The 13,069-nt window shown below is 43.0% G+C and overlaps 1 protein-coding gene across 2 annotated transcripts in view; it reads right to left on the bottom strand.

Annotated features, from left to right (window-relative positions):
- Positions 1 to 13,069, bottom strand: part of HAUS7 (HAUS augmin like complex subunit 7) — a gene marked incomplete at its 5' end in the record, with an annotated part of 217,766 nt that overhangs the window by 1,273 nt on the left and 203,424 nt on the right. For both annotated transcript variants that reach the window (XM_082263028.1, XM_082263029.1), the window contains 3 exons: positions 755 to 866; positions 3,125 to 3,334; positions 6,543 to 6,633. In XM_082263028.1, the coding sequence (XP_082119154.1) occupies positions 755 to 866; positions 3,125 to 3,334; positions 6,543 to 6,633 (413 nt within the window). The remainder of the gene's footprint in view (positions 1 to 754; positions 867 to 3,124; positions 3,335 to 6,542; positions 6,634 to 13,069) is intronic.

The following is a 13,069-nucleotide window of genomic DNA, read 5'->3' on the forward strand; positions in this document are numbered from 1 at the left end:
CCAACATAGGCAAATGTCAAGGACTAGGCCTAGAATCTAAGGGGTTCTACAGAAAGTAAAATGTTTTAGGACAGATCAAGTTCACTAACTAAAAAAGTGGTTTTGGATTGTGTACAGTTTAAATATATACAGTAGCATGTTCAGGTGCCTGGCTTCTCATTAAACTTCTAGGCCAGTGGTCTCCAAACTGGGGCCCAGATGTGGCCTTTACTTGCTTTTAACCCTTGGGACACTATTCTTACTACAACAATGGAGTGTAATTTCTATCACCGATACCAATAGGACACTCTTTCTCCCACTGACACCAACTGCAAGGCCCTATTCCTCCCACTGACACCAACTGACACCAATGATGGGGCACTATTCCTTCACCTAATGCCATAAGTGGGGCACTATTCCTCCCACTAATAGGACATTCTTCATTCCCATTGTCAGCAGGGGATTTTCTCCCACTGGCCACAGTCCAGCCATCTTAAGACTATTACTTAAACTCAAATCTGAGTAATATATTGCAGCTTACAAGTCCTTAGATGTGATGACTTTAATAAGGCTTACCTGTAAGTACAGTAAATGTTTCCAAAACATGTTTCGGAGATATGCACTTAATGGCGCCAGTTGATGTCACCGGCGCATTTTTTTTATTTTTGTTTACCATTCTGTTAAAGTGGTTGTGAAGCGTAAAAGTCAACCAATACCCCCAATTACAAGGTGCCAAGGCTGAACAAAAGGCAAGATTTCAATTCATTTTACTTACGCAGAGTTGCTACGCTACCTCCTCCCCAGGACTCCTTAGTCTGCTGCCTCTTTCTCACCACCTCGGTTATAGCATTTGAGGTTGCTGTAAACTGGGCAACAGCCTCCAGCTCCTAACAAGGAAAAAAGAAAATATATATAGTAAATGAGATGCAATAATCTATATACAACATATTAAAAAAGAATAGCGCACACATGCAAAAGAAATGACTATCAAATATGGAGACAATCCATAAATAAAATGGGGATTTGGTCCCACCATATGGCCATATCGTGCTCAAGCCCACCACTACGTTAAAGTACCCCATTATCATTGGTTCCTACACTATCCATAAAAAAGGGGTGAATCCAGCCTCTCTAACCCTTGGAGATAATACTCCTTGCTGGGAGAGATGTGCTAATGCATGGAGTCCTTTGTAGTGCATTAGCACATCTCTCCCAGCAAGGAGTGTTGTCTCCAAGGGTTAGAAAGGCTGGATTCACCCCTTTTTTATGGATAGTGTAGGACCCACTGATAATGGGGTACTTTGACATAGTGGTGGGCTTGAGCACGATATGGCCATATGGTGGGACCAAATCCCCAATTTTAATTTATGGATTGTCTCCATATTTGATAGTCATTTCTTTTGCATGTGTGCGCTATTCTTTTTTAATATACATGTCCCTTGGTTCATAGCTGCACCGGCTTTAGATATACATGTTCAGGGTTTGCTCCCCCAATTTTTTGCTTATATACAACATAGCCTCCTTATAAAGTGCCTATGTCACTTCTGTAAATTAAAACAAAAAGGGTAATATATTGCAGCTTACAAGTCCTTAGATGTGATGACTGCAGCTTTTTTCACCTGAAGGAATTACACACTTCCTGGGTGACTACACTTACTGTAATGTAGCGGTGGAGGAGCAATGTTGTCACCCTAGGGCAGGAAGTGTCTTTTGCTTTTGACTAGAATTAAAAATATAACTTGAAAGCGTTTTGTTATAATAGAAGTATGGTCAAAGCTTTTTTGGCCATACTTTAGAACAAAGTGCACACCTGTAACCCAGATTTAGCTGACAGCGGGCTAATGTCACAAAGCCACTACAGGCTCTGCAGGGATCCTGTCAATGTCAGGATCCACCAAGATGCCTAACCAGCAGCTGGCGTTGCGTTTTAGCGCACCACTGAGAGTTTAAGAAAGCCGCTCCCACCCCCTCCATAGCTCGATGCTTCAGTGACTCCAGTCACTGCTTTTCGCTCAGTGAGAACAGAGCAGAGAGTAGTTATGGGATCGCTCAATTCTCGGTCTTAGAGCCAGCCAGGGGGACAGCTGCAGCATTGGATCAATGCTACAGCCACATAGGTATGTTTTTGTTTTATACCCCGCACTTCGCCATTAACAGCTCAAAAAGGGGCAAATAAAAAGGTTCCTTGTGGGGGTTTACATACACCAAGTGTTTGTCTGCATTTTCTAGAGAAACTCGAGTAAAGGTCTACTGGCTTCAAAACAGCACATTGATACAAACTACCCTTGTGCTGAGCGCTACTCTTGGCAGTGAAACAGTGAAAACCGAACTTCCTTTGAGATGGCAATTTTTAAGGAAGCAGATAAGGGGGGGGAGGGGGGAGGCATGGCATGTTGTACCTGCAGAGTGTAATTGATACTGTGAATTGATATAGGGACCGTAAAAGAGCACCTAAACTCAAAAACAATGCAATATACGACTCATATTTCCCCAGTCCCTAGATGTGATGGCTGCATTCGCTTTCAGATAAGACACTTCTTGTCCCTAGCTGGCTACACTCACCCAATCATTGTATCTATAGCAGGATCCATTGTTGTTACTCAAGCTGGACTACAAATATATCTTCCGATTTTCAACTCCATTACATAGGGGATCAAACAGATTTGCAGTTTACAGCATGAAGTTAGAACTGTTTTTGCTGTGTTTAGCTCAGAAGAAGTGACAGGGACATTGCATTTCTGGCAAAATTAACCGGTATTTTCTGTACATGCTGAAAATGTTCATTAGCCTAAACAAGGAAAAGCAACACAGACACCACATCTAAGCACTGATACAGTAGGAGACCGGATACACCCTTCAGAAAATAAAGTAAGGTGGACTCTTGGTGCTTCTACTAAATTGGCCACAGAACTCCTTAGGGAATCCCAGAACATCCTTATTGAGTACAGGAATATATATATATATATATATATATATATATATATATATATATATATATATATATATACATATACATACACACTTTTTCTTAAGTCTTTGCTTTCATTTGTTTTTAGCATTTTTTTTTTTTTTTGCATGATTGGTCTGTTGCCACTGCTATACAGAAGATGACAAAGAAAGGAATTAAATATAGAAATACTATTACCTTGCTACAGCTTTCTAGCAGGGAGTGGACAGACTGGAAGAGAGGCCCGCAGGGACTAAGGCGAGGTGCTTGGTGGTTGCAGTGCTCCTGAAATTCATTCTCATACACCTGAGTGAAAGCTGCAATCAGCTGATGGAAGTCTGTCATCGCCAACTTCAAAGTCTGTATGATGGTTTCACTGCCAGATACAGGGCTGCAGAGGAAGGTGCACTGCCATAGAAAGAGACAGAATCAAATATTAAAACATGCACAAAAGAAAGAGCTAGATCCACAAATGCCATTCAGAAGGAAGAAACAATCAATCATTCTGTACAGCTCTCGTACATTCACCAATTTCTATGAGAATCTGCTATTCACACAGCGCACACACTGTACACTTTGTCAATGGGTTTCCTAAAGTCAGTATTAAAACCTTCTAGCATAGATCACTATTAACACACATTGGAGGGGGGGGGAGGAATTTACTAAATCTGGAGCGTGGAAAAACTGGTGCAGCTGTGAACGAAAACCTGTATATCCGCTTCCAGGTTTTATTGTTAGATTAAACAAGCTGATTGGCTACTATGCACAGCTATTACTACTAAAGGCCAGCAAAGACCAATGAAAACATTTCAGGAGCGTGCACAACCAGTGCTGGGATCATCAAAGTGCATGCAATAACACAGAGGTGGTTCCAGGAGCAGTGACAAGTTCCCCTCTGTATAAATTGGCTCAATGAGTATTGATGCATAACAATGCGGACAGTACAAAGCTGCAGAGAATAGTGCAGACTTTATTACTACACAGGAGGAAGGAGAGGACCCTGATCATCACATGAGCAAAAGAAAAGATGCCTGACAGAAGGAGGCGGTAACCTATACAGTATCTCACAAAATTGAGTACAACACTCACATTTTTGTAAATATTTTATCATATCTTTTCATGTGACAACACTGAAGAAATGACACAACAATGTACTACAATGTAAAGTAGTGAGTGTACAGCTTGTATAACAGTGTAAATTTGCTGTCCCCTCAAAATAACTCAACATACAGCCATTAATGTCTAAACCGCTGGCAACAAAAGTGAGTACACCCCTAAGTGAATATGTCCAAATTGGGCCCAAAGTGTCAATATTTTGTGTGGCCACCATTATTTTCCAGCACTGCCTTAACCCTCTTGGGCATGGAGTTCACCAGAGCGTTACAGGTTGCCACTGGAGTCCTCTTCCACTCCTCCATGACGACATCAGGATGCCCCACAGATGCTCAATAGGGTCTGGAGACATGTTTGGCCAGTCCATCACCTTTACCCTCAGCTTCTTTGGCAAGGCAGTGGTTGTCTTGGAGGTGTGTTTGGGGTCATTATCACGTTAGAATACTGCCCTGCGGCCCAGTCTCCGAAGGGAGAGGAGATCATGCTCTGCTTCAGTATGTCATCATAGTACATGTTGGCATTCATGGTTCCCTCAATGAAATGTAGCTCCCCAGTGCCGGCAGCACTCATGCAGCCCCAGACCATCACACTCCCATCACCATGCTTGAATGTAGGCAAGACACACTTGTCTTTGTACTCCTCACCTGGTTGCCACCACACACACTTGACACCATCTGAACCAAATACGTTTTTGGTCTCATCAGACCACAGGACATGGTTTTAGTAATCCATGTCCTTAGTCTACTTGTCTTCAGCAAACTGTTTGCAGGCTTTCTTGTGCATGATCTTTAGAAGAGGCAGGGACAGTGATGCAGTGTGCGGCGTATGGTCTGAGCACTAACAGGCTGACCCCCCCCCACCCCTTCAACCTCTGCAGCAATGCTGGCAGCACTCATACCTCTATTTCCCAAAGACAACCTCTGGATATGAAGCTGAGTACATGCACTCAACTACTTTGGTCGACCATGGTGAGAGGTCTGTTCTGAGTGGAACCAGAACGGCCACCGTGCTGCAGCTCAGTTTCAGGGTCTTGGCAATCTTCTTACTGTATAGCCTAGGCCATCTTTATGTAGAGCAACAATTCTTTTTTTTTTTCAGATCCTCAGAGAGTTCTTTGCCATGTGACGCCATGTTGAACTTCCAATGACCAGTATGAAAGAGTGAGAACGATAACACCAAATTTAAAACACCTGCTCCCCATTCACACCTGAGACCTCGTAAGACCAACGAGTCACATGACACGGGGGAGGTAAAATGGCTAATTGTTGCCAGCGGTTTAGACATTAATGGCTGTGTGTTGAGTTATTTTGAGGGGACAGCAAATTTACACTGTTATACAAGCTGTACACTCACTACTTTACATTGTAGCAAAGTGTCATTTCTTCAGTGTTGTCACATGAAAAGGTATAATAAAATATCTACAAAAATGTGAGGGGTGTACTCACTTTTGTGAGATACTGTATGGGTAATGCATCCCCTATGATCTGTCTGTGTTAATAACTGATAGGTTGGTGGTTGGCTCACACATCTTTTTGACAATCATTTATTGAGACCTGTGATTCCCATCCCAGTCCCCATCACCTGCCATTCTTATTTCATTGCCCAAACATCTGCCATTCCCATCCCATTCCCCCAAGACCTGCCATTTCCATCACATTCCCCCAACAGCTGCCATTTCCATCCCAGTGCCCAAACAGCTGCCATTTCCATCCTAGTGCCCAAACAGCTGCCATTTCCATCCCAGTGCCCAAACAGCTGCCATTTCCATCCCAGTGCCCAAACAGCTGCCATTTCCATCCCAGTGCCCAAACAGCTGCCATTTCCATCCCAGTGCCCAAACAGCTGCCATTTCCATCCCAGTGCCCAAACAGCTGTCATTTCCATCCCCAGTGCCCAAACAGCTGTCATTTCCATCCCCAGTGCCCAAACAGCTGTCATTTCCATCCCCAGTGCCCAAACAGCTGCCGTTTCCATCACAGTGCCCAAACAGCTGCCATTTCCATCCCAGTGCCCAAACACCTGCCATTTCCATCCCAGTGCCCAAACAGCTGCCATTTCCATCCCAGTGCCCAAACAGCTGCCATTCCCATCACAGTACCCAAACAGGTGCCATTCCTATCCCAGTGCCAAAACAGTTCCCATTCCAGTGCCCAAACAGTTGCCATTCCAGTGCCCAAACAGTTGCCATTCCAGTGCCCAAACAGTTGCCATTCCAGTGCCCAAACAGTTGCCATTCCAGTGCCCAAACAGTTGCCATTCCCATTCCAGTGCTGAAACAGCTGCCATTCCCATCCCAGTCCCCAACCCCTGACATTCCCATCCCTAAACCAGCCTACCATTCCCTAACACCTTTCATGGCAACGCAACTTCATGTACCATTCAATGCGTTGCATCTATTAATGTTCTATTAAGGATATTTTGTATTCAACATGTCATGTAACAATAATGAAAAGGTAAAAATAAAGAATGGATTAAAATATAAAATAAAAATTCAAAGCTGCACCTCTTCTTTAAGATCACATAGTGCTGTAGAAATCCTTTGTAGTTCCTCTAAACGTTGACTAATTCTAGTATTTTTTTCTGAATGATTGGCACTAGAGAGAAAGCACAAAGTGAAAAAAAGTCACATTTAAAACTACAACTTCTATACAAACCATACAGCAATATATTTATGGAAAAAGTGTCTTTATTTAGAAGAAATCCATACAGGCAGAAATAGTAAAGCTGCATCATTTCAGTTGCTTATGAAGATGAAAGTTTGAAAAGTTCACATTTATCCCTCGCTTAACTAATTAAGGTTAATGAACAAAGATGGACAGCGACTGCTGACCTCCCCTGGAAAATGTTGCAGTCATGCTAATCACCCATCATCAAGCCAGTAAAATCAAAAATCTTATTCTATATATGTGGCAGCCAGGTAACGAGCATTGTCCAAGTGACATGACTATACAGTATGCCTGCATACTGCTCGAATGACATGCAGTATGTCTCTCCAATACATTACCATTTCCCAATAGAAACACTGAAAGAACCGAAAGATACCTGTTGATCTGCCCTGGAGTTTCTAATTTCTTATAGTGAGCAAAGTAGGGCCCAGCCCATTTCACCTATGCGGACTGCAAAGTAACTTCCTCCAGGGTATAGTGAAAAGGAAAGGAAGGGTGGGGGTGGTTCTGGAGTCCTGTCCTAGGAGAACATCCTAGGTTTGGAAGTTTGTTGCTAGCAGGATAACCAGGTGAAAGGAAAACAAAAATATAAAACCACATTCGCAGCCACCACATCTTATGTCTAAGTTTCTCTAGATCAGCCACTCCACTGACACCCCCCCCCCCAACAAAAATAAGAAGATTTGGTCATGTTACAACCAAAAACGTAAATGTATTTTATTGGGATTTTATGTTATAGACCAACTCAGAGTGGCACATAGTTGTGAAGTGAAAGGATAAGGATAAAAGGTCAATACTTTGTAGAACCACCTTTCGCTCCAATACAGCTGCAAGTCTTTTTGGGGATGTCTCTACCAACTTTGCACATCTAGAGAGGGACATTTTTGCCCATTCTTCTGTGCTAAATAGCTCAAGCTCTGTCAGATTGGATGGAAAGCATCTGTGAGCAGCAATTTTCAAGTCTTCCAGATTCTAAATTGGATTTAGGTCTGGACTTTGACTGGGCCATTCTAGCACATGAATATGCTTTCATCTAAACCAGGCATGTCCAAACAGCTTGTTTACATCACAGAAACCTGATATTTTAACAGGGGTGTGTAGACTTTTTATACCCACTATATATATATATATATATATATATATATATATATATATATATATACACAGTGGGTATGGAAAGTATTCAGACCCCCTTAAATTTTTCACTCTTTGTTATATTGCAGCCATTTGCTAAAATCATTTAAGTTCATTCTTCTTCCTCATGAATGTACACATAGCACCCCATACTGACAGAAAAACACAGAATTGTTGACATTGTTGCAGATTTATTAAAAAAGAAAAACTGAAATATCACATGGTCCTAAGTATTCAGACCCTTTGCTCAGTATTTAGTAGAAGCCCCCTTTTCATCTAATACAGCCAGGAGTCTTTTTGGGAAAGATGCAACAAGTCTTTCACACCTGGATTTGGGGATCCTCTGCCATTCCTCCTTGCAGATCCTCTCCAGTTCTGTCAGGTTGGATGGTAAACGTTGGTGGACAGCCATTTTTAGGTCTCTCCAGAGATGCTCAATTGGGTTTAAGTCAGGGCTCTGGCTGGGCCATTCAAGAACAGTCACGGAGTTGTTGTGAAGCCACTCCTTCGTTATTTTAGCTGTGTGCTTAGGGTCATTGTCTTGTTGGAAGGTAAACCTTCGGCCCAGTCTGAGGTCCAGAGCACTCTGGAGAAGGTTTTTGTCCAGGATATCCCTGTACTTGGCCGCATTCATCTCTCCCTCGATTGCAACCAGTCGTCCTGTCCCTGCAGCTGAAAAACACCCCCACAGCATGATGCTGCCACCACCATGCTTCACTGTTGGGACTGTATTGGACAGGTGATGAGCAGTGCCTGGTTTTCTCCACACATACCGCTTAGAATTAAGGCCAAAAAGTTCTATTTTGGTCTCATCAGACCAGAGAATCTTATTTCTCACCATCTTGGAGGTGTTTTTTAGCAAACTCCATGTGGGCTTTCATGTGTCTTACACTGAGGAGAGGCTTTCGTCGGGCCACTCTGCCATAAAGCCCTGACTGGTGGAGGGCTGCAGTGATGGTTGACTTTCTACAACTTTCTCCCATCTCCTGACTGCATCTCTGGAGCTCAGCCACAGTGATCTTTGGGTTCTTCTTTACCTCTCTCACCAAGGCTCTTCTCCCCCGATAGCTCAGTTTGGCCGGACGGCCAGCTCTAGGAAGGGTTCTGGTCGTCCCAAACGTCTTCCATTTGAGGATTATGGAGGCCACTGTGCTCTTAGGAACCTCAAGTGCAGCAGAAATCTTTTTGTAACCTTGGCCAGATCTGTGCCTTGCCACAATTCTGTCTCTGAGCTCCTCAGGCAGTTCCTTTGACCTCATGATTCTCATTTGCTCTGACATGCATTGTGATCTGGAAGGTCTTATATAGACAGGTGTGTGGCTTTCCTAATCAAGTCCAATCAGTATAATCAAACACAGCTGGACTCAAATGAAGGTGTAGAATCATCTCAAGGATGATCAGAAGAAATGGAAAGCACCTGAGTTAAATATATGAGTGTCACAGCAAAGGGTCTGAATACTTAGGACCATGTGATATTTCAGTTTTTCTTTTTTAATAAATCTGCAACAATGTCAACAATTCTGTGTTTTTCTGTCAGTATGGGGTGCTATGTGTACATTCATGAGGAAGAAGAATGAACTTAAATGATTTTAGCAAATGGCTGCAATATAACAAAGAGTAAAAAATTTAAGGGGGTCTGAATACTTTCCGTACCCACTGTATATATATATATATATATATATATATATATATATATATATATATATATATATATATATATATCTATCAGCAGCAACCTACAGTATCTTGCAAAAGTGAGTACACCCCTCACATTTTTGTAAATATTTTATCATATCTTTTCACGTGACAACACTGAAGAAATGACACTTTGCTACAATGTAAAGTAGTGAGTGTACAGCTTGTATAACAATATAAATTTGCTGTCCCCTCACAATAACTCAACACACAGCCCTTAATGTCTAAACCTCTGGCAACAAAAGTGAGTACACCCCTAAGTTAAAATGTCTAAATTGGGCCCAAAGTGTCAATATTTTGTGTGGTCACCATTATTTTCCAGCACTGCCTTAACCCTCTTGGGCATGGAGTTCGCCAGAGCTTCACAGGTTGCCACTGGAGTCCTCTTCCACTCCTCCATGATGACATCACAGAGCTGGTGGATGTTAGAGACCTTGCGCTCCTCCACCTTCCGTTTGAGGATGCCCCACAGGTGCTCAATAGGGTTTAGGTCTGGAGACATGCTTGGCCAGTCCATCAACTTTACCCTCAGTGTCTTTAGCAAGGCAGTGGTCATCTTGGAGGCATGTTTGGGGTCTTCATCATGTTGGAATACTGCCCTGCGGCCCAGTCTCCAAAAGGAGGGGATCATGCTCTGCTTCAGTATGTCACAGTACATGTTGGCATTCATGGTTCCCTCAATGAACTGTAGCTCTCCAGTGCTGGCAGCACTCATGCAGCCCCCAGACCATGACAATCCCACCACCATGCTTGACTGTAGGCAAGACACACTTGTCTTTGTACTCCTCTCCTGGGTGCTGCCACACACGCTTGACACCATCTGAACCAAATACATTTATCTTGGTCTCATCAGACCACAGGACATGGCTACAGTAATTCATGTCCTTAGTGTGCTTGTCTTCAACAAACTGTTTGCAGGCTTTCTTGTGCATCATCTTTAGAAGCGGCTTCCTTCTGGGACGACAGCCATGCAGACCAATTTGATGCAGTGTGCGGCGTATGGTCTGAGCACTAACAGGCTGACCCTCCACCCCTTCAACCTCTGCAGCAATACTGGCATCACTCATAAGTCTATTTCTCAAAGACAACCTCTGGCTATGTGGACAGTAAATTTACACTGTTATACAAGCTGTAGACTCACTACTTTACATTGTAGCAAAGTGTAATTTCTTCATTATTGTCACATGAAAAGATATAATAAAATATTTACAAAAATGTGAGGGGTGTACTCACTTTTGCGAGATACTGTATATCCATATTCTGAACCATAGGCTTATATCGCCCCCTACAGGAGTAGGACACTAGGCAGAAAAAAAGACTTGGCTACGCCAATGGGCAGTCCTAGCTGGTATACATCCTCCTCTCTGCTGTAGGCCTTCAGTTTAGTAACAAGCAGTGTCAGAAGTATCAAAACTCCATAGAGGGTTGGGTGCTGCATCAGTCAATGAACTCAGAGAGATGGATTTTACGGTAAGTACAAAAATCCTATTTTCTCTTTCGTTCATCATCGGACACAGCGCTCCATATTCAGAACCATAGGGACATCCCCAAGCAGTGCCAAACATGAGGGGGTGGGACAAAGAAAAACCCAAGGCTAAATACAAGAAGCTAACCGGGTAACAGGAGCTTAACAAAAACAACTGGAGCCCAACCTAAGAGGGGGCAAAACCATGCGGCCAAAGGAAGCATCCACAGATGCCAAAACATTCACTTTGTAGAAGTGAGTGAAAGTGTGCACCGATGACCAAGTGGCCGCCTTGCCCAAAGCAGCACTAAGCGCCCAAATGGACTACGCAGTTACAGGAAAAGAGGGACCAGACCCTGGATAGAATAGGCCTGAGTCATCGTCTGTCTGATCTGGAATTCGTCTTGGTCTTGTCAGCGAGTTTGACCTCCAAAAAGACTCCGTGGCTACCAGATACACCCGAATCACCCCAAACCACATCCAGAGCATGCAATGCAAATTCCTTGGGATGAGCGGGCCTGGTAAACAGGGAAAGCAACAAAATGTTTTTATTCAAATGAAAGTCAGAGACCACCCTTAGGTAGGAACAGAGATGTATAGTAACTAAGTAGAACTACTTCACTACTGTACTTAAGTACCGAAAGGCGGTATCTGTACTTTCCTGGAGTAGAATTTTTTCTCCTACTTCCACTTTTACTTCACTACATTTTTTCAATGATTTCAATACTTCTACTCCGATATTTTTTTTTTTTTTTTGTGCTGCATAGTTACTCGTTACAATTATAAAAATTACCACTGCCAGAACAGTAGATGGCAGGTTTCATAAAGCTCAAAACATGTGTATTATCAGCGCATACGAAAATAAAAGCTACTGTATGTATAAATAAAAGCTGCATTTGAAATAATAAAAAACAATATGTTCAAACTTCTTTCTTTAATAACTACATAACACAGTACTTGTACTTTTACTTTCAGTACTTGAGTAGCAATTTTTTTTTCAAAACTACTGGTACTTTTACTTTCAGTACTTGAGTAGCAAAATTTAAAAAAAAAAAACTACTTGCAATACTTAAGTACAAAAAATGTTGAATACTTTAGTACTTCTACTCAAGTCACTTTTTGATCGAGCACTTCCACTTCTACTCAAGTCACTTTTTGTTCGAGCACTTGTACTTTTACTCAAGTATGGGTTTCGAGTACTTTATACAACTCTGGGTAGGAACGACAAGTGTGTACAAAGAGTCACCTTGTTTTTGTGGACCACCAAGTAGGGGGTACGACAAGATAATGCCGCTAGTTCCGGCACCCTGCGAGCAGAGGCGATACCCACCAAAAAGACACCTGAGACAGCATAAGCAAAGGAAGGCTTCTGGAGAACTGAGAGCACCAAGTTCAAATCACACGGCAGTAGAGGAGACCGCACCGGAGTCAGGTGTCGAACCCCTTGAATAAAAGTACGCACCAAAGAATGCATGGCCAAGGGTCGCTGAAAAAGGACCACCAAAGCAGACACCTGGCCCTTGATGGTACTCAAGGCCGACTTCTGCACAACACCTCGTTGAAGGAAGGTCAAAAATCCGAGCCAACAAAAGGAGGGAGGTAAACACCATTTGACTAACACCACGAAATGTATGCTTTCCACGTATGATGGTAAATCCTTGTAGAGGTAGACTTCCTAACCTTCAGCAGTGTCTCAATCACCAACCCAGGCAAACATCTATCCTTCAGCACCTGGCCAAGCCATTAAAGCCAGCCATTGTAAAGCAGGATGGAAGATAGGCTCTTGGGACAGCAGATCCTCCCCGAGTCTTCAAAAGTCTTCAAAAGAAAGCGGCGACCAATTGCACCAGGTCGGCGTACCAAGACTGGCGAGGGACCTCGTATGGAACTGTGCAAACAGACCCGCATCAAAAGGTAGACACCATCAGGCCCAGCAACCACATACAAGTCCGGAGGGAGGTCCACCTGCTGCAAAGCAATAGATGAATCGCAGCATGCAACTTCTGGAGTTTGCTAGAGCTGAATCCAGAGTCAGACCCAGATAATCCATTTTTCTGGATGGATAATTTA

The sequence above is a fragment of the Pelophylax lessonae genome, assembly GCF_965119305.1.
Source record: "Pelophylax lessonae genome assembly, chromosome: 7".
Lineage (NCBI taxonomy): Eukaryota > Metazoa > Chordata > Amphibia > Anura > Ranidae > Pelophylax > Pelophylax lessonae.